The 22,221-nt window shown below is 28.6% G+C and overlaps 1 protein-coding gene across 1 annotated transcript in view; it reads right to left on the bottom strand.

The window, feature by feature from the left end:
* Window positions 1-22,221, bottom strand: part of LOC111629383 (neuroguidin-like) — a 51,302-nt gene that overhangs the window by 14,651 nt on the left and 14,430 nt on the right. The window contains exons 2-8 of the mRNA XM_023373277.1: window positions 21,079-21,219; window positions 20,867-21,004; window positions 10,088-10,172; window positions 6,965-7,017; window positions 4,661-4,763; window positions 4,437-4,561; window positions 475-530 (exon numbers count right to left, since the gene is read on the bottom strand). Of these exons, the coding sequence (XP_023229045.1) occupies window positions 475-530; window positions 4,437-4,561; window positions 4,661-4,763; window positions 6,965-7,017; window positions 10,088-10,172; window positions 20,867-21,004; window positions 21,079-21,219 (701 nt within the window). The remainder of the gene's footprint in view (window positions 1-474; window positions 531-4,436; window positions 4,562-4,660; window positions 4,764-6,964; window positions 7,018-10,087; window positions 10,173-20,866; window positions 21,005-21,078; window positions 21,220-22,221) is intronic.

Here is a 22,221-nt window from a genome sequence, read left to right on the forward strand (position 1 = left end):
GCGACGATTATTATTTAAAAAAATTTTTGTTAGGCTTAACATTGATAAAAATTCAACACAAAGTAGGTTAATAGCAATATACTAATATACTAATTACATGGGATATAATAATATACTACACTAATAATGGATTTTTTCATACTTTTCGGTTATCCGACTTTTCAATTATCCAACCAACCCCAGTCCCCAATTGAGTCGGATAATCGATGCTCTATTGTATTTTATATAGAGAGAGACAGAACAGATTTATCAACAGTAGAACATACATCTTTAAGATTTTAATTCATAAATTATGACAGGAATTCATTTTTCCTAATTAAGACATATAATAATGTAACCATTTACTAAAATGTAATTAAAAGCTGTTTATAATAAAAGTTTATTTTCTGAATAGCAATAATCAATGTCTGTATCAACACAAGAGAACTTATCTAATAGACATAAGTGATTTTTTCAACAAAACTCTGTACTTACTCTTGTCTTTCCTTCATTTCTTTATTTTGTCTTAATTTATGATGGCCAACTGAATCCTATGTAAAAAAGAAAGATTATTTTACATTCAATTTTACAAGTCATTAAGAAACCATATGAATTTATAAAGTATTTTGTGTGTAATATTTCAAAAAAATTAATTATAAACAATTTAAAGCAGTGTTTTTATATTACTCTATTTAATGCTTGAAACATTCTCTGAACTTTTTTACAGTCAATGACTATTCAATGATTAAAAACAAAATATTTTACATTAAAAATTTGTTTTGAAAAGGGAATACTTCCTTTTAACTTACATTTCATTACATTCCATATAATCAAAAAACAAAATATACTGATAATATTTTCGGATTTGTTATTTCACAACTATATTGATATCACAAAAATGTTCTAATATGAATATTTGCTTAATAGTATTTATAACTGTACTTCTCACTTACTATACCAGGGCTGGCCAAACCTTCTCACAACAGGAACTATATATCATTATCAAAAATACAAGTTTCAATAGAGAATGTGGTGTTTGTATCAGGTAACCAAAAAAGTTTTGTCGTTTTTTGTTGAAAGAAAACAAACATAAAAATGTATAGGAAATAACACAATTTATTCATCAAAATAACCACCCTCACATTCAATAACCTGTTCCCAATAGGAAACAAGCTTATAAATTCCATTTTTATAAAAGTCACGATTTTTAGAGTTGAAAAACTTCCCTAATTCCGTTTCTATAACCTCTCTATTTCTAAACTGTCAATTTCGCAGATGATTATCTAGGCTTAAAAATAGGTGATAGTCAGAAGGGCTAATGTCAGGGAAATAAGGAGGGTGCAAAAGAGGTTCCCATCCAAGGGTCTGAATTGTGTCAGAGGTCACACGCGCAACATGATGTCTATAGCATTATTGTGTAGGAAAAGAACGCCTTTATGGTTCACTAAAGCTGGTGGTTTTTTCAAAAGTGATTGGTGAACTCAATGCAGTTGGTCACTGTAGACATTAGCAGTAATAGTCTGGCCAGATGGTATAAGTTCATAGTGAACAATTCCATTTGCAGTCCACCATATGCACAATATTGGCAGGTGCCAATTGATGAAGTATCCATTTACTGAGCTTGTAAACTTTCCCAAGACAATGCAAATGTAAACGGACAGTTTCATCACTTACGGAGAACCTTTGTGCTAACATCTGACAAGTTTGAGCAGAATATTCTTCGATTGCAGCCTGTAATTCAACATCATTCTCATGGCGCATCTTTAAGCGACTCATTGCCGGAAGAAAATTTTGTAAACCATCTTTGGGTGGTGTGAGTGCTAACAGAACCTTGTCCAAAAGCCTGGCATATTTTTTGAGCCATTTGCACAGCACTTGTTCCAAGTTTAAACTCATACAACATACAAGCACGAATTACAGAGTTTGGAGTACTCATCTTCAAGTCAATTTTTATAATATTAAGAGATAACCTTTCCACTTCTCTTTATATAAGGTGAGTCAGCATTAAATCTTGATTAACATATTGCTGGAATTTTAGTGTCATCTATTGTGTATTGCATGTAACATTCTTTAAACTTTGTAGTTTCACAAAAAACGACAGAACTTTTTTGGTTACCTAATATTTTATATAATGGATACGTATTCTGGTATATTTACTGGTAATTATAATAATTAAATATATGGGAGCTGCAGTTTGGCCACCATGGCTATATTCATTTCAATTTAATATACGGCAATCAGCAATGCATCTTTATATATTTATAAGAATGATTTGGAATAGAAATTGAAAAAAAAAATCAAATTTATGATTCAAAATTAATAACACAGGGCAAAATACAATGATTCAGCACCAAAAGAGCCATATAAAATATAGAACAGAACTTTATTCTTTGGACAGTCTTATATATATATATATATAAGAAAACTTTTAATTTTCTATTTCCAAGTAGAAGACTTGTATTTTTCTACGCTAAATCTGTTTACTTGTACATGTACTTTTCTTTTTGGGCTGCCATGCACATGCATATATAATTCCAGCTTCACTTTTAAATAAATTTATAATTCATATTTTAGTTTTAAGTTGAAGAAATTTGGTTTATCATCATCAAATGTGCAATAAAATTATTTAATAATCACATAGTCAAACTTCCATATTATGAAGTTTTATATTTTAAATTTCTCTTTTCCATGAATTTTTCTGTCAAAAGTTGAAGTTATGTCCTTTTACATTTAAAAATATCCCTATTTAATAGTTTAATTTCTGCATAAACATAAGTCAAATAAATAAAAAAATATTTATTTTTTGTACTGCTAAATATTAAAATTGGTTAAAATGCCAACTCATTTGTGCCTGTCAGACAGATATTACATTACATTACATTACAATTACTATACTCATAATGAGACTGAAACATGTATCCAAGGAGAGTTTCAAACAACAACTTTTTTGATGCCTTCAAAACAGCTTTATTTCAAGAAAACATTTCATGCAAAATTTTCAATTATGCAAATAAAGTTAGAATTGTTTGTTGAAGTGAAATAGCTTTTACTAAAAAACAAAATAAAAATACAGAAAATTACTGTCTATTTTTCAATATAAATGCATAAAAGTATTTATTTCAATCCTAACATTCTTTTCAATTTCAATATAAAAATAGTATAGCACCTTCTGTTTGATTTTTTCATATAAAATGCATTTGAGTTACTTTTTTTCATTACTAATGTAAGTACAAGGATCATTTTGTGGTGAATAAAGAATCATTACACCACACTGTGTTTTGTTTCAACTACTAGAGCATTTCCTATTCAAAGAATTCTTTACATAGAAATTCAGCAATAATTAGCATAACATTTGATTTTTAAATTAAATAATGTTATACATTCAATAACACAATACATGTTTAATATAAGTTCTTCAGAACAAATATCACCATTTTAAATTACTGTAATTATGTTTATTATTACCTGAGAAGCATGCATTATACACTAACTGATAGAGTAAACTGTTTGAATTTTACCTACCATCTGCATTCAAATGTATTTTTGTATGCTACCTCTAGAATGCACTGTTAACAAAAATGGCAACTCTGCAGCAGAGCATCACGTTATGCAGTTCACAAAATCAGAGTCAATTATCATCATGCAATGTGAGTTTTGCAGATAATTTCAAAGTGATCCACCATATAAGGGCAAGCATTCTTGTTGAATAATGATGACTGAGTCAAAGTTCTGCAAACACAAAACATCTTCTCTATTGTGGAGTCACCATTTTTGTTCACAGTGCTTCCTATAGATAGCATATGAAAAACATTTGAACACAGATGGTTGATAAAACTGAAACAATTTATTTTATCGATTGATATGCAATGCATACTTCTCAAGTAATAATTAATAATTAACATAATTACAGTAATTTAAAATGAAAGTTTTTTTTGGAAGACCCTGTATAAAGATTAATTTTTTGCATCAAAATGTTATTTATTTTAATGAATTAAAGTATGTCAATTAATTATTATTATTAATATTAAGAGAAAAACTATACAAATTTCAATTTAATACTGTCACTTTTAAAATAAGAAATAAATTAATTCTATACCATATAAATATGTATTAATTAATTTGTCAAAATAAATAATATTTTGTTAATTTTTAAATCAGTTAAAATTTGTAATAAGTTTTGATGTATTAATTAATTTGACATAAAGCTCACATAATAATTTCTTGTTAGCAACTAATGAGTAATTTCAAAATTCAAAAGTCTTCCAGATATCTTAAAGTAAATAGAAGCTTTCCTGATAATGAAATTGATACAAAAAATATGTAAAATGTTATTTAAATAAAAAAAAAGTGTAATTCTTCATTTTATAAAAAAATTTAATTATGCAAAATTGTTAAATTATTCAATGTAGAATATTTTTTTGATATATGCTCTATATATAAAAATATTAAAAAATTACCCATATTTCTTCTGGTCCTTCATCAAATTCTCTTTTCAACTCTTGCATTATACTACTGTTCAAAACTCTCTTCCTAGCTTTATCAAAAAGTTTCTTTCTCTTATCTTCTAGTGTATCATCTCCATCTATATATGATGCAAGTTATTAGAAAATTTTTAAAATCAAACGAATTATATTAGATAATTATTTCTTAAAGCCATTTAATATTAAAATAAATGCTTTACCATAATGCATTGGTAATAATTTAGGAGCCACATATACTTTTGATTTTTTTGTTTCATTTTGGTCTTCCTCCTCCTCAGAACCAGACATTTCTTCTTCGCTTTCCTGCAATATAATCAAATTATATTTGTATTTACATCAATCACTACATTTAGAATTTTATCTTAACTATTTTAAGAAATTTAATCTTCTTCACATCCGTATCTTCCTAAATCCAAAACACCAAGAAACTAAGCATTCATGTATGTAAATATTAAAATTTGATAACTAGTATTACAGTAGAGCGTCATTTATCCGAATCAATTGAGAACTGGGGTTGTTCGGATAACATATTTTTCGGATAACCGATTATGTATGAAAAAATATATTAACCTATCCAATGTTGAAATTTTTCTCTTTTGCATGTCGCTTTGCGTTGAATTTTCGTCGATGTTAAGCCTAATGTAAACTTTTCAAAATAATAATCATGGCTATTGTATCGTTAAAAATTATTTCTTTATTTTTTAAAAACAAAATAAATATATTGAAAAATATAAAAACAAAAAAATTATACTTTATAAGTTAATCTAGTATCAAAAACATTTGATTCAGCACAACAGACAGTTCCCAGAAAAACACCCCACAAAAGTGCCAGTGCTGCCAGCTAAAACCTGCTGTCATTCCTGCTGAAGGGTATATGGTACCTGAGTACAGTAGATCCCCCCATAAAACCGTTTCCTATAGTTATGATTCCTATAAAAATTGTGGCAGTATCCATAAACAACGGTAAAAATAACTCCTATAATACGTAAAACGTCATTGGGCAGCCAAACTACTTTCCCGCCGTCCGTAGCGCCACGCTACGGACGTTTAGGCGGATAAATTGAGTTTAGTATCGTCTGTTCATATAATTATATATAAATTAGGTACTGTACATATAATTATATATTAATTATATATAAATTAGGTACTGTATATATAATTATATATTAACTTAATTTATTGTAACTTTATTATAATTAAATATATATTTTTCGCCGTCTAGCGTCACGCTACGGCGAGTTAGGCGACCTATCGTCTGTTTAGTACTGTAATTTTATACATTTCTTGTGAAAGAAACATTTCTTATTTAACGGCCATAAAAATTATTTATATTAATGATGTCTCCAAAGGTCAACGAAGTTTTCGCAGAAAAATAATATCAGAAATCGCGGCCGCAATTTGATGCGCTGTTCCGCGACGAAACCAAGCTTTAGCAACGGGCGTAGTCGAACGGTACACACTCGGTAAGCAATCCTACAATTTTTTGTTTATAACGTAGTTTATACGGATTATTTTCAAAAAAATATACGTATTTTGGAAATGTTGAGTCGAATTAGTCTAGAATCGATTAATTTTATGAAAGAAAACCTTTCAAACAGCCGTAGTCCGTAAACTATGATTCCTACAAAATTGATTCATAAAGAACGGAACGTATCTACCGTCTTATAGGGGGATCTACTATATTTTAAAAAATAGACATCAATGTAAGTAAAATGATCATATAAATTAGTGAGGAGCCAGAATTGAGAGAAACTTTGCTTGAACTTTATAAAAACAGCAATAAGAAAAAGGAAGGCCAGTTACAATCAAAAGGACATACCCATTATGGCCTATATCCTTTTTTTAAATACTTCTGTATGTATTAAAAAACAGAACATCACAATCTATGAGATCCATGTTAACACACATGCATCTGAAATGAAACTGATTACCAATGTGCTCCATGAAAAAATAGTGCTCATCTGACAATTACTTTTCTGTCCATGAATAGAAAAAAAAGTATCTGTGTTTTCACACTCATCTGTGACAATCTGACATTAGCCTCATACAGCATCTTTATTTTTAACTTTTACAAATTGTAATTAAGAGTATTACATTAACAATCATAAACAATTCAAAAAATTCTGCATAGAAAACTTTATGCAACTAATGTTATGACAACTGAAAAGAGACTTCAATATATGTGAATGTCTAAAATGCATCTGAAACATTAATAATGGTTCAATCCAGTTTATAAATGATGTGAGTGCAAAAGTTGGTTTAAATGAAAAGGGGTCTTCAGTTAAACATACTTCAATGTAAAAACTATGTAAACTTTATAGCATTCCCTAATTTAACAACAAACTTCAAACTTCTTCATAGTGGTTTAGGAATTTGTAATTAATATGATGTCATAGAGCATGGAAAAAATCATCTTTTATCATAACTTTACAAGTGATGTGTATCTGTTTTCTAGTACAGAATTTTTACAATTTCAACTGTAGAATTTATTTAAAAATACTGACCTTGTTCTGTATATTTCCAATATTAGGTTTCAAATGAATGGGATCATTGGGATCTATAAAAGATAAAATCATTATCAATGTGAAAATATTAAATAAATGTTCAATTATAATACTTTAATAAAAAATAAATGAATAAAATTTAATGGCATTTATATCATAAATTAAGCAGTTTTTTCCTTTGAAAAATTCTTAAAATTTTACATCTTTTAAGAATTATGTTTTTTATTATTTGAATTTTACAATGTTTTTTAAGTTTTTTACACATGTTTTTTTATTATTTGAATTTTCAGTTTGTCATCTTAAAATTAAATTACATAACTTTCTAAATATGTATGTATATATGTCTCTTTAATCTGACATTAAATTCTATAGACTATCACTACAGCTTTCAGGTTAGACACTTCTTTTATTGTTTCCACATATGCATTTCAGACTTATATAAATGTTAAGTCCCTCTTCCGTGCAATACTACAAATTATTAAAACACACAATTAGTAACATGACAAAATTCCTCATGTGTAGATCATATTTACTGACATAAAACTATCATACTTAAAAATTGTCACACTTATACGATACCTATGGTTCTGTCTTTTAAAACCATGGTGTATAGCGGGTAACATTGAAAAGATTTTATAATACAGCCATTAAAAACACTACAAATACATTTTCCAACTTTAATATGGAAAACTTAATATATTAATCATTTTATACTTTATAACATCATATATCTTAATAAAATAACAATATAACACGATACTTACTTTTAACATGTACTTATATAAGATTTTATGAGCACAACTTTTAAAGAATGTGTATATTCTACAACTAGCAAACCCCGCCACATGTTGTGGCTCAAAATGTAACTATTATAAATTTATAACACTTCCCCCATGGGGGGGGAATTTTTCAAAAAATTTCTTCTTAGTGTACATTCTCTTGACGTACCCTATTAAAACGCAATCAAAAACGCAAAAACCCGCATCTAAAATAATATAAATAGAAGCAGAGTTCTTTACCGTAAGCCTTAATCCTAACCATCTTCCTTCAGTGGTTGAATTTTGACATGTATATTATATAAAAACATGTGTGTATTCGAATGCAGCGTTGTGTCAAAATTTCAAAGAAACCGGTAGAACAAACGAACATTACATTTTTATTTATATAGATAGATAGAAGATGATCTGCTTTAGTTCATTTTCACAGAAAAGCATAATGCCTCACAGAAAAGCAAACTTAGGGCGTCGTACTCATAGTGCCATCTGTTGGACATAAAAGCCTTAACCATAGATGATATCATTTAATTTATATGAATGTTTAACGGAATAATATACAGCCTATGTCCACCCTGAAGTTCCATTCTAAATATTGGTGAAAGAATTTTTGAAATCGGATGAGTAGTTTTGGAGATTACCTGCTACATCCAAACTTACTTACATACATACTTACTTACAAACATTACCTCTTTATAATATTAGTATAGATNATACATATCTTTTTCCAAATGAATTACTTTTATATTATTTCTATCTATTTGACAATTACTATTTTTTATATGGTTGAACCACGGAGAATTATTGTATTTCAATCTAATTGCTGCTTCATGTTCTTTAATTCTTAATTCTAACATTCTACTAGTTTCACCTATATAATTTTTTGGTTTTTGGCAATTACAATTAATTTTATATACAACTCCTGATTTTTTTAAATTTATAAACATTAATTTTATATTTATTATTATTATTATTGTAAATATTACGTGAAATTTTATTGGTCAAAGATGGGGCCAAAACAATATTTTCTTTTTTAAAAATCTTACTACAATTATTATAATCATTGATATAAGGAAAAACTTTATAATTCTTATCTTTTTTATTTTTGATATTAAATCTGTTTTTATAATACTGGTTGTGTCACATTTTTAATTTGTAACTGGGGTAATTATTCATGATACGATCTCAGTATGTAAAATTTTATTGGTCAAAGATGGGGCCAAAACAATATTTTCTTTTTTTAAAAACTTACTACAGTTATTATAAACATCATTGATATAAGGAACAGCTTTATAATTCTTATCTTTTTTATATTTGATATTAAATCTGTTTTTATAATACTAGTTGTGCCACATTTTTAATTTGTAACTGGGATAATTATTAAAAATAAATGTATTCTCTAATTCTTTTAATTCAATTTTATGATTCATATTATTAGTAGTTCTTGTATGTATATTTTTTAGACCCATTATGTAGGTGTTCTTTTTTATAGTTTCAGGGATGCAGGATTGATAATCGATGATTTTATTGACGTTACATGGCTTTTTAAATGTTTTAAAAGAAAATTTATCTATTTCAGGGCTTCTTAAACTATGGGTCATGACCGCATTTGGGGTCGCTTAGCAAAATCTTGGGGTTGTGAGATTTTAATGCAAAATATTGAAAATAATTTGTGAGAGTTTAAAAATGGCACGCTTTGTGTCATAGGTTTCGTGAGTTGTGCTTTGTGTCTTTTCTGGTGCAGCGAGACAATGATTCAGCAATGCTGTAGTGTGAACTAGTGTAGTGTTGTTGCTTTTCAGTGTATTCAGTTGTCTCTGTTCCATTGTAACACAAGAGTGAACTGTGGTAGTAGACCATTATTGTTTTTGCAAATTTGTATATATCTTTATTTTAGATTTTTTTTTGGGTCGTGAAAAAATTCACAATCATAAATGGGGTCGTGAATATAAAAAGTTTAAGAAGCCCTGGTCTATTTCATTAGTTATTGTTATATCTAAAAAGTTTATTTGGTTGCATTTTTCTTATTCAATATCAAATTTTATATCTTCATTAATATTATTTATAGTATTTAATATTATTGTATCATTCGTTATTTTGTTATTATAAATTATTGCATCTATCACAGATGCATATAATGATCCTATAGATGTAACTTATGATTAAATTTAACAGTTAAACTTTATACAAAACATTTTTTTCAATAATGATAATTTATTTTAGCCATTTTTGAGTAATGAATAAACTTAATATATACACATATGTACAATCTTTCTACTGTGTAAAGATATATTTTAAGATTAACAATATAAAAAATATTTACTATACCATGTAAAAATACATTACTCACCAATGTTTCCTGCTACACTTGATTTCAAGAGTTTATCAATTTGATATTTTAATTTTTGATCAATAGGCCTCATTTTCTCTAACACCTAAAAAAAATAGAAAGATTTAAAACAAATCTGTCAAGGAAAAACAAAAACTTTTCATGATAGATTTATTAATTTCTCAATTTAAAATATAAAAATATCAATTTTAAACAATTAGATATTTCTTATATTTTTACAAAAGTCAAACTTCAGATGGTTCAACTAATAAAGTTCCACAACTTATTCCTTCAGCAAAGTTTTATTTCCATGTGCAAATACAAAATTTTGTTACTTTAATGATATCCAGCTTTTGTGATTTTGACTCTGTGTTGTCAGCCAAGCAGTACAGGAGTACAGGAGTAGGTTTTGAAATGTTAAATAGAACAAAGACCAGATTGGAATTTTTAAGCCAGTGAAGCATTAATGAGGATTACCCATTAATTACATCCATCATTTATTTGTTTTTTAATTAGATTTAAACCCATGGAATATATGTTCCATTTATTAATTTTTCTGTATTATTCAATAATAATTTGCCTGAAGATAGATGTTTAATACATTTGAAAATGTTTGCAATAAAATTTTGCTGGGGGATTAAGGTGTGAAATTTTATCAATATATATTCAATACTAGCTTACAATTACTGTCGCACATTGCTGCGATCTCAGAAGAAAGGAAATTCAAGCAAACTCATTATGATAAAATTCAATTTACATTTTATCATTTTTATTGAAACTTATTATTATTATTCATTTTCATCGGAAAAGCATTTCAAAGTGTCGTTATTTATTGGAGTGTTTGTGGATACACAATATTTTTTGTTTTTCCATCTGGTGTGTACACGAATAAATCAAAAAGTTTTCCGATGCGTGAGCCGGCCACATACAGTTGTCCACGCAATAAGCATGGATTTTCCAAATTTAGCCCATACACTTGCAGCGATTGTTAGAAGTGCGATATTCCCCATTTATATATATATATTTTTTAATCCTTTATAATTTTAATTTTTTAATTGCTCCTTCCTCTCTTCCTTGGCGTGTTCTGAAATTTCTGATAGTTGGATAATAAACCATTTTATTGTAATTTGTCTTTTTAAATTATTTTGAGCTGATATTAAAATTTGGAAAAGGGGGATACCTAGATCGGTAAAATACGCAAATTTCTTCCTACAACTTCAGTTGTTGTTTGGGGTACAGTTAAAGTTTTAACAAAGTTCAAGCGAATACATAATTAGCAAAAAAAACTTGAAATAAAGTGATTAAACAAAAATTATTACAAATATCATAAATAACAGTTCACAAATGCATATATAGAGATATTTTTCGAAGGGGGAAAATGGTATTCACAATTTGAAATCGATCGAACACACAGTGTTCGAATGCTCGTGTAAACGCACGCCATCTATCGTAGGATAAATGTACTATGCCAGAGTGTATTAAACAACTTCCCAAAGTTTCACGCAATCGGATAAAGGGTATGGTAATGCATGAAGGACACACACACACACACACACTCATTTTTATATACAGTAGATCCCCCTATAAAAGCGTTTCCTATAGTTATGATTCCTATAAAAATTGTGGCATTATCCGTAAACAACGGTAAAAATAACTCCTATAATACGTAAAACGTCATCGGGCAGCCGAACTACTTACCCGCCGTCCGTAGCGCCACGCTACGGAGAGATTTCTATCGTCTGGACAGTATTATATAAATTATATATAAATTAGGTACTGTACATATAATTATATATTAATTATATATAAATTAGGTACTGTATATATAATTATATATTAACTTAATTTATTGTAACTTTATTATAATTAAATATATATTTTTCGCCGTCTAGCGTCACGCTACGGCGAGTTAGGCGACCTATCGTCTGTTTAGTACTGTAATTTTATACATTTCTTGTGAAAGAAACATTTCTTATTTAACGGCCATAAAAATTATTTATATTAATGATGTCTCCAAAGGTCAACGAAGTTTTCGCAGAAAAATAATATCAGAAATCGCGGCCGCAATTTGATGCGCTGTTCCGCGACGAAACCAAGCTTTAGCAACGAGCGTAGTCAAAGGGTACACACTCGGTAAGTAATCCTACAATTTTTTGTTTATAACGTAGTTTATACGGATTATTTTAAAAAAAATATACGTATTTTGGAAATGTTGAGTCGAATTAGTCTAGAATCGATTAATTTTATGAAAGAAAACCTTTCAAACAGCCGTAGTCCGTAAACTATGATTCCTACAAAATTGATTCATAAAGAACGGAACGTATCTACCGTCTTATAGGGGGATCTACTGTATATAGATTTTTTAAGATAACACAATGGTACCTCATACTTCAAATGCTAAATTTGCGAAAATTTGCTTCAGAGTTGGAACTGCATGCACAGTGAAAAAATGTGCTCAAAACATAAAATAAACTTCTAAACAAAGAATAATATCTCAAATTAGCAATAACGTTAAATTTCACAACTGTTATAATAATTAAATCACACAACTACATTAAGTAACAAGACCTGTTAAAAATACTCAAAAACATTTTGTTCAAGCCAATAAATACAACTGTTACTTATTAACCACGGCATCCAAGAAATGTATGGAAGCAACAAAGTCTAACAAGTAAGAGGAAGGCTGTAATATCGATGATTGAGATGAAAAAGAAACTTATTACGAAGCATGGAAGCAATGCACGTGTGGCATCTAGCAATGTTTTCATATTTTAATTTTTTGACTACTGAACACAAGACTGTGTTATTAAATAAACACTTGGCGTTTTCCTCTTTATTCAGTTGATAGGGCACTTTTACACATTTTGGGCACTTTGCCCCTCATCAGTCAACTGATAAGAAAGAACATATATAATATTGGATTATTACATTTTCCAAATTAAATAATACAAACTCAATTCAAAAACATGTATATTTTAAAAACGTACCATTAAACATGCAATGTATGCAATGAAGCTTATACAGCACAAGTTCATGTTTTCCTTACTGGGAGGATAAGTTGACTATATCAACGCTATAAAATCTACGTACATCTGATTAAGCAATAAACACTATATAAATATACAAGCTTATACGGATATAGAGCAAAACCATACTAAGTTTGATCTAGTGCTGTTTCTTACTGTTAAGTAGACATAATACATCTTCCATCTTCTTACTAAAGTTGATGAATATATTGGCTGATTCCTTTCCAAGATTGATGGATATATTTGGCTGGCTTCTTTCAATTTTTCCTTGGCACATAACAGGATCAGATAAACTTCACTTAACTTAACTTATTATAACAAAATTTGTTTTTGGTTCTTTACACAATATTGAGCTTGGTTGCTAATTTGCATTTTTAACTATTTATGACAGTCGGAATTTACGTAATATTTGGAATAGTCAAAAACAGCCAAATAAAACAGAATTCACTAAAATATCCTTAAAATTTTTCTTTAAAAAGCATTTAAAAAATTTTTATTTTTACAATATTTTCAACCAATCTTTGCTTATTTTTACGCTTAGATTCTTATTTATACAATTTCTGGAGTTTATAATAGCCACACTTTCTTTAAATTTCCTACTATATGTATTCTTTTCTTTATATAAGATTTTTACATTAGCTTTATCTATATTACAGTTATTTAGTAGGCAATGATCATGAAAGACTGAATTTAATCTGCGATATTTCATATCTGCAATATGTTCTTTTAATCTTGTATTTAGCTTACGTTTGGTTTCACCTATATAAATATTGGCATCTTTACAAATACATGGGATCTCGTAAACTACATTCTTGATTTCTTCTTTGGTCTCTTTACTTTTTGTACATTTTTTGTTTTTTATTCTGGCTTGAAGTTTTTTGTACTTAGGTGCAAGTTTTATATTTACTTTCTGCATTTTTTTTTTATTAATTTCTTCATATAAGCCTTTTATATATGGAAAACTTATGTATTTCATATCTGGGCTTTGTTTTTTCTGATCATGTTTCTTGTTAGTTATTTTATCATTTATTTTTTTTTCCCATGTACTAATTAATTGATTAGTGTATCCATCCAAAATAAATTTCTATTTTTAAGTCATGTATATGTTTGGCCATATTGGTGGGCTTGCTGGTTCTAGTTTTAATTTTATTATATTCCATATTAAAGATGTTTTGTTTTATATATAGTGGTATGTGAGAATCATATTTAATGGTTGTATTAATGGAACAAGACTTTTTAAAAGGTTCGAATTCTAAGCTATTTACGTTCCTTTTAATAACAATATCTAAATAATTTATACTATTGCTGACAATGTCTTCTTCTTCTATCTTAAACTGGATTCCTTTATGTATATTATTTACAATTACTTCTATCTGTTTAATTCAGGGCTGTGGAGTCGGAGTCGTGGAGTTTTGATGTTTTAGCCAGAGTCGGTAGATTTTTACACGACTTCCACAGCCCTGGCAGGGCTGTTGAGTCGGAGTCGGAGTCATGGAGTTTTGGTGTTTTAGCCGGAGTCGGTAGATTTTTACGCGACTCCACAGCCCTGGCAGGTCTGTTGAATCGGAGTCGTGGAGTTTTGGTGTTTTAGCCGGAGTCGGTAGATTTTTACGCGACTCCACAGCCCTGGTTTAATTGTAATTTCTGTATTGTCGTATATGATCAGAATGTCGTCAACATATCATTTATAAAATTTTATTCCTTGTATTTTGTTAATCTTTTTGCCTATATCTATCATCACTATTTTAGCAAGTTTTGGTCCTATGAATCCTATACTGATCCCTTTATTTTGAGTATAATAGTTTCCATCAATTTCAAAATAGTTACTTCTATAAGAAAATTCTATTAGGTCTATTATTTCTGGTTCTATATTAATCTGTTTTAGTGTTTCTTCAACTATTTCCCATGACATGGAGGGGTACATATCAATAATGTCTAAACTGGCAGTTCTAAAACTTTCTCCTATTTTTATATCTGTGATGTCTTGTAGAAGCTCTCCTCCCCAAATCCATCACAAAAGTCATCCCAACAAGGAACAGGAATTACTTTAATCACAAGATACTAAGGTCAGCTGCTATAAAATACAAATATATTAAACTTAGACGTTTAAAACGTAATCTTAGAAAAATTAAAACTAATAAAATAGAATATCACCTAAATGAAGAAAAAGAACAAACTAAAAATCTAAGTAATTACTAATATGTTTAAGAAACTTGTTAAGAAATTTCAATATCCGTCTAATGATGAAATAGACGAACAGAGAAAATCTTTAGTGAAAAACAAAACTCAAGTTAAAATTCCCGGAGATATTCTTGAAACAATATGCAAAGGCCTAGATTTTAGTGGCCCCAATAAATGGGAAGTTCTTACAATAATATCGAGTTTAGACCGCATATGTAACACCCTGCAAGAAACGGAATCACAATTTGTAAAAATGAGTCTCAGCAATAAGATAAAGAAATATATAACAAAAGAACAAGGCAAAACTGTGATAAAAGATAAGAATTATTACAGATATAAAAATAAAATTAGTAAACTATAGAACTTTTTGGTGGATAATAAACTAGAGATAATTAAAGCCGATAAATCAAAACAGCTCATCATAGTAAATGCAGAATGGGTAAAAACTAAAAAATAAGAACTAATAGAAAGTGAAAAATTCAGGCAACTCCCGATAGACCATAAGGAAATTATATATAAAGAGTTGAAAAGCAGGAATACAAGGTTACAAAAAATAGACAAGACACCTAAGTACAAAAAACTTCAAGCCAGAATAAAAAACAAAAAATGTACAAAAAGTAAAGAGACCAAAGAAGAAATCAAGAATGTAGTTTACGAGATCCCATGTATTTGTAAAGATGCCAATATTTATATAGGTGAAACCAAACGTAAGCTAAATACAAAATTAAAAGAACATATTGCAGATATGAAATATCGCAGATTAAATTCAGTCTTTCATGATCATTGCCTACTAAATAACTGTAATATAGATAAAGCTAATGTAAAAATCTTATATAAAGAAAAGAATACATATAGTAGGAAATTTAAAGAAAGTGTGGCTATTATAAACTCCAGAAATTGTATAAATAAGAATCTAAGCGTAAAAATAAGCAAAGATTGGTTGAAAATATTGTAAAAATAAAAATTTTTTAAATGCTTTTTAAAGAAAAATTTTAAGGATATTTTAGTGAATTCTGTTTTATTTGGCTGTTTTTGACTATTCCAAATATTACGTAAATTCCGACTGTCATAAATAGTTAAAAATGCAAATTAGCAACCAAGCTCAATATTGTGTAAAGAACCAAAAACAAATTTTGTTATAATAAGTTAAGTTAAGTGAAGTTTATCTGATCCTGTTATGTGCCAAGGAAAAATTGAAAGAAGCCAGCCAAATATATCCATCAATCTTGGAAAGGAATCAGCCAATATATTCATCAACTTTAGTAAGAAGATGAAAGATGTATTACGTCTACTTAACAGTAAGAAACAGCACTAGATCAAACTTAGTATGATTTTGCTCTATATCCGTATAAGCTTGTATATTTATATAGTGTTTTATTGCTTAATCAGATGTACGTAGATTTTATAGCGTTGATGTAGTCAACTTATCCTCCCAGTAAAGAGAATGTGAACTTGTGCTGTATAAGTGTCATTGCATACATTGCGTGTTTAATGGTACGTTTTTAAAATATACATGTTTTTGAATTGAGTTTGTATTATTTAATTTGGAAAATGTAATAATCCAATATTATATATGTTCTTTCTTATCAGTTGACTGATGAGGGGCAAAGCACCCAAAACGTGTAAAAGTGCCCTATCAACTGAATAAAGAGGAAAACGCAAAGTGTTTAATAAATAACACAGTCTTGTGTTCAGCAGTCAATAAATACGAAAACACAGTTTCAGAAAACAAAACAAAATATATTAATTTATTATTAGTTCATTTAATTGTGTTATTTTTACTATATGTATTTGCTGTTTTAAGATTATCAAAATGAATATTGTTTATGATCTGGGAATGGATTAATTTGCTTTCCATTGTTTCCAATGAGAAAAATTGATTAAGACTTCAAACAGAATGAAATTAAATTTGAAGTACGAGGCAACACTATATATGTTTATATCTTTAGAGAGTTACTGAAACAATTTTTTGTCAAATACATAGAAAATTTATAATTTAAATTAAAACAAGGACTCTTGCTCAACTTTCCAGGCATTTGAAAAGGAGGGTAAGAGGATCATTAGGAAGTCCAATAATTTCAATTACGCTAGGATATAAGATTTAAGTAATAACAAAAGCTTAAAAGGAGTAATTTTATTGAATTATGATAAAAATCTCCATTTAAAAATATATTTCAGTTTAAAAAAACATTATGACACTAGCACAACGTTAAAACTGTGCATGGTACCATATGTTTACAGATAATAATATAAAAGTTATTTTTTATAACAATTACTGTAGTCCATCTATTGAAAGAATCAACTTAGATATTAACAAATGAGCATCAGCCATTAATTGATTAGTTGCAGCAAGTTACTTCTGGTTTCTTCCTCATTTGTTAAACATGTCACCATCATTATAAAGTGTTGTGAAAGCTTCATGTTCTAGTATTGGAATACAAGGAAGTTCACTATAGTTGTATGATTCTTTAATAAATGTATGATTCTTTACGGTTAATACATGCAATAAAAAATTAACACAATTAATAGAAAAGTCATTCTGCCATCTTTAGTGAGAGAAAATAAAATAAAATTCACACCACACACTGCATGACATATTAAGCAAAAAGTGCTGACATCATTAAGAAATGTGCTGATTGGTTTAACTGAAGCAACATCACACATGATGATGCTCTTAATTCTTTCATAGACAGACTATGTAAAAAAGCAAATGGTTTAATTTTGAGGGTAGAGATGAGTTTTTAAAAATATTGTAAATGCCAATAACAAGTAAAACTTTCAGTAAGTCCAACCCCATTGACACAACCCCTATATTTCCCACTCCCTCAACTTTTAACCACCAACAGAATCTAATGCCCCTTATATACAAGTTACCATGCCAAATTTCATTCCTTAACCTTTACCCCATCCTGAGATATTAAATGAAACAGATGCCAATACATGTATGTACACAGAATTTTTTCCTGTTTTTTCTTTCTTTTTTTTCCATTTATTTTAGGGAACAAAATGTCAAGACTGCAAAAATCCCAGAGGATCAAATATGTCAAAAATTTTCTTTACACAAATATATGTAAAGTGTGTTATGCATAAAACACACTTTACAGGTAAAGTGTGTTATGTATATAACACACTTTTCTGTGTTCCAGCTGTTATGTATATAACACACTTTTCTGTGTTCCAGCTGTTATGTATATAACACACTTTTCTGTGTTATATACATAACAGCTGGAAAAATAAAAACCTGCATGACAGCAAACTTTTGAACACATTATTTAAAAATAACAAACCAAATTCTTTTACAGCATTATTGAGAAAAATTGTCTTCAACCATCCATCAACCTGTCAGATTTGTTTATAATTTGTTTAATACATAATTAACCTATCTTGATACTCTAGTTTACTGAGTTTAGTTTACTAGTTTGTACAAAATCCTCCTAACAACAAACTTATAAATGAAATTATTTTAAATAAATTTAACTTTAGAATAATTCCTAATTATTCAGTAATCTATTACGATTGTAACAGAATCAAAACTATACATGACTGAAAAGACAATCAAAATAAGCCAACAAAATTGAAAAATTAAGTTTTTATGACAAAGCTCATTATAGACGTTACTCCAATCAATTCCCACCTTAAAAACAAAATTGAATGATTTTTCAGTTAACTAAACATTCTGTTTATATGTTTTAAATTTTGATTTAAACATTATAGTTTTCATATTAATCATAAATATTTCCAAATATTAGTTTAATTTAGAATTTAAAATATTTAATAGTAAATACTATCTTTCTACGGAAAAGGATATGAATTAATATATAAGGATAGACATACATCTGTGTGGAAATCCACCACTGCTGTTATGAAATAGGCATTAAAAAAAAAATAAAATAATGGACAAATTGTGTCTTTTCTTGTTTCAATAAAGTGTGAGACCCGAAAGGCCCCTGGGTCTAAGCTAATAATTTTATTAATTATGTTAAATATTGTCACCAAATATTACTTCATTTTTGGTGAGAAAAATACTGTTTTAACGTGGGAAAAGGCAGATAACAGATGTTACTTCCTTTCACAGAAGAGAACATCCTCTGACTTTCCCTTATCTGGTTAAAATCCTGCTCAGATGGGAAATGGTTACCCCTCATTCATTCCCCTTTCATCCGTTCTCATGAAAGAGTTACTGGCCGATGATTGGTCGGTATTCCGAAGATATACAGGGAACTTGTCAGAATTCGAGGAGTTCAGCGACAGATCCGAAAGCGTCCAAACTCCACATACGTTTCCCTCCTGATGACCAACGTCCTTAGACGAGTCACATACAGAATAAGTCTAGAGTCTGCACATAGAAGTGATACCTTTATATTTGTGCACATAGTGATCTCCCATACGAAGAAGTAAATGAACTTTATCTCCAAAGTGTCCCTTGCATACAGAGAAGAAGACGAACGACAACTGAAACAGGTCGTATGTTTTATAACGATTTTTGTGAGCTCTCTCTCTCGATCGCGAATAGTGTAGAAGATAAGTATAGCTATCTCTCGATTTGTATGTTATTTGTGGTATTTCTATCTCTCGTTCATTGAGATTTTTGTATGATTTATTTTCTTGTTTTATTAAATTTATTATTTCATTTTTTTATTAAATATCTCCTAATATGAAACGTAATAAGTATACTTCACGCGTGTTAATCCGCGTGTTATAAGATTGATTAACTGGTGTTGGGACCCTGACAATTTGGGATAAAGACTCCACAGTCTTGAATCCCCTTTTCCTAAATATTACCGCCCTCCTATAAAAAGTTCCGAGAGCCGATCTCACGATCGTGCGCCAGTAAGTGATATAGGTAATTTACTTATACCCTTGGCTACTCTACATAGGTAATTTACTTATACCCTTGGCCCTCCCGGTCAAACGAATCTTGACATAAGATCGGATCTCTCGATTCAAAACTTCGGAGACAGATTTCAGTTAATCTGTGCTGATTAAGTGTTACACGAGTACTACCTACTCCGTAACCCCAGCTACTCTCACAAAAGGATAAGTTGAGTTTAGCTAAAATAAAGTATTGTCCTATGAAATAAAAGGACATCTGGCAACCCAAGTCATGTCTCTCATACTTATAACTTCTATGTACATTTAAACATTTTTTTAACCAAGCATTTAGATATTGAAATTTCCAATTTCATTTTTTAAAATAGGATTTTCCTGCATTTTGGCAAATTATCCCAATTAATATCTATATGCTTAGCCAAGAGAGTTTTACAGCTATTGCCATAATATTAATTTTCTACCACAAATTTCCCCTGAACTGCTTTAATTTCTTCCAAGCATTGCTGCACAATCGATCATATTCTTTACCTCTGAAGTATATATCATGAATTTATCATTAATCATAGTTTTTAACAAAAGTATCACCTTTGAAATAAAGAACATATACAAAAATATGAAATCAACATTGCTAGAATCCTGCATTAAAAAAATAATTTTTAAGTTGTCATCAATTTTTAAACAGATGCTTATTATTGTTAATTATTTTCATAAATTAACAATAATAGATTCTACATAATTTCCTATAATTACATTATTTACATACCGTACGAATTTCCACAAGTCTCTCAATTGCTGGTTCACCTTCTATGCTTTTTCCAATAGCTTTATTATGAATGATGTAAGTCAAGTTAATAAGATAACTAAGCAACATTTGATTTTTCAATTCCAAAAAACTGTTGCCCTGTTAAAAATAAATGATTCAATTTATACATTACTACAGAAAATAATAATTTGTTTAGTAAAAAATCAACATACCTTTTCAGTTTTAAATTCATTATCTTCAATTCTTTTTAATAATGTTTCTACAGTTATTCGTACATTGTTTGCTTGTTCAGTTATTTCCTTAAAAGATGCTAAGGCTTCAGGTAAATCACGAGCAACAATATTTTCAGGCGTCTAAAAAAAATAATTGAAAACTTAAAAGAAACCACTTAAACAAAATTTAGAAAAAAAAATATCTGTTCATAAACAAAAAATATATATATGAGCCACTTTAAACGAAAGTGGTCTAAGTCCATTTTTTTAAGAAATTGAGTTAATGATGACATTAGTTACAGTCCTATGTGATATTTTTATAAAATATAAGACATATTTAAAATCAGAAAAACATAACACAGGTATCCCTCCTATAACACAGTAGTTACGTTCCAAAAAAGTGCTATATTATGGGAATCCATGGCTATATAAAACAAAGGACTAATATAAAACACGGGATTAGGTTCCAAAAGTTAACAAAATTATACTATTCTGTTTTGTTACCAAGAGAAATATGTTTACAAGAAAAAAATATATTTCTTAATAGACTATACGTACATACAGACTATGCATATTGAAGCAATAACAGTTACTGCCTTAATAGCATGTGAAAGGACCGAATGATATGGACTCATCTTGTATGTATAGTCTATCAAGAAATATATTTTTTTTTGTAAATGTGAATTCATTCTGGCAATTTTTAAAAAGAAATATGTTTATTAAAGCAATCAATAATTAACTAATGATCACAATTAAAAGTATTGTATTGTGTGTTAATATTGATTTTAGTTAAATGAGGGAGTTTTCATTTTACAAAGTATTATCATATTCTAAGCTTTTTCGTTGATCTTGATCAGAAGTATCAATAAAATCTTCATTTTTCTTATTTTTATCATAAAAAAATTTTGTGGATGACAAAATAAAAATAAAATTATGTTATTAATCAAAAATTTGTTCTAGGAGACCTTTGTTTGTTCAGTTGAGTACCAAGCAAACAAACAAGAATTTGTATTCAAATACAGAATTGTTCGAGTAAAGAACAGTCCAAATACCAAGATACTGCCATATTCTGTCATTTTTATGAATGATTACACAGATCTGCAAGTAAAAAACTGCATAGGATTTTTATACATTTACAGATTT

The sequence above is a fragment of the Centruroides sculpturatus genome, unplaced genomic scaffold (assembly GCF_000671375.1).
Source record: "Centruroides sculpturatus isolate CEXI.00-Female unplaced genomic scaffold, Cexi_2.0 scaffold621, whole genome shotgun sequence".
Classification (NCBI taxonomy): domain Eukaryota; kingdom Metazoa; phylum Arthropoda; class Arachnida; order Scorpiones; family Buthidae; genus Centruroides; species Centruroides sculpturatus.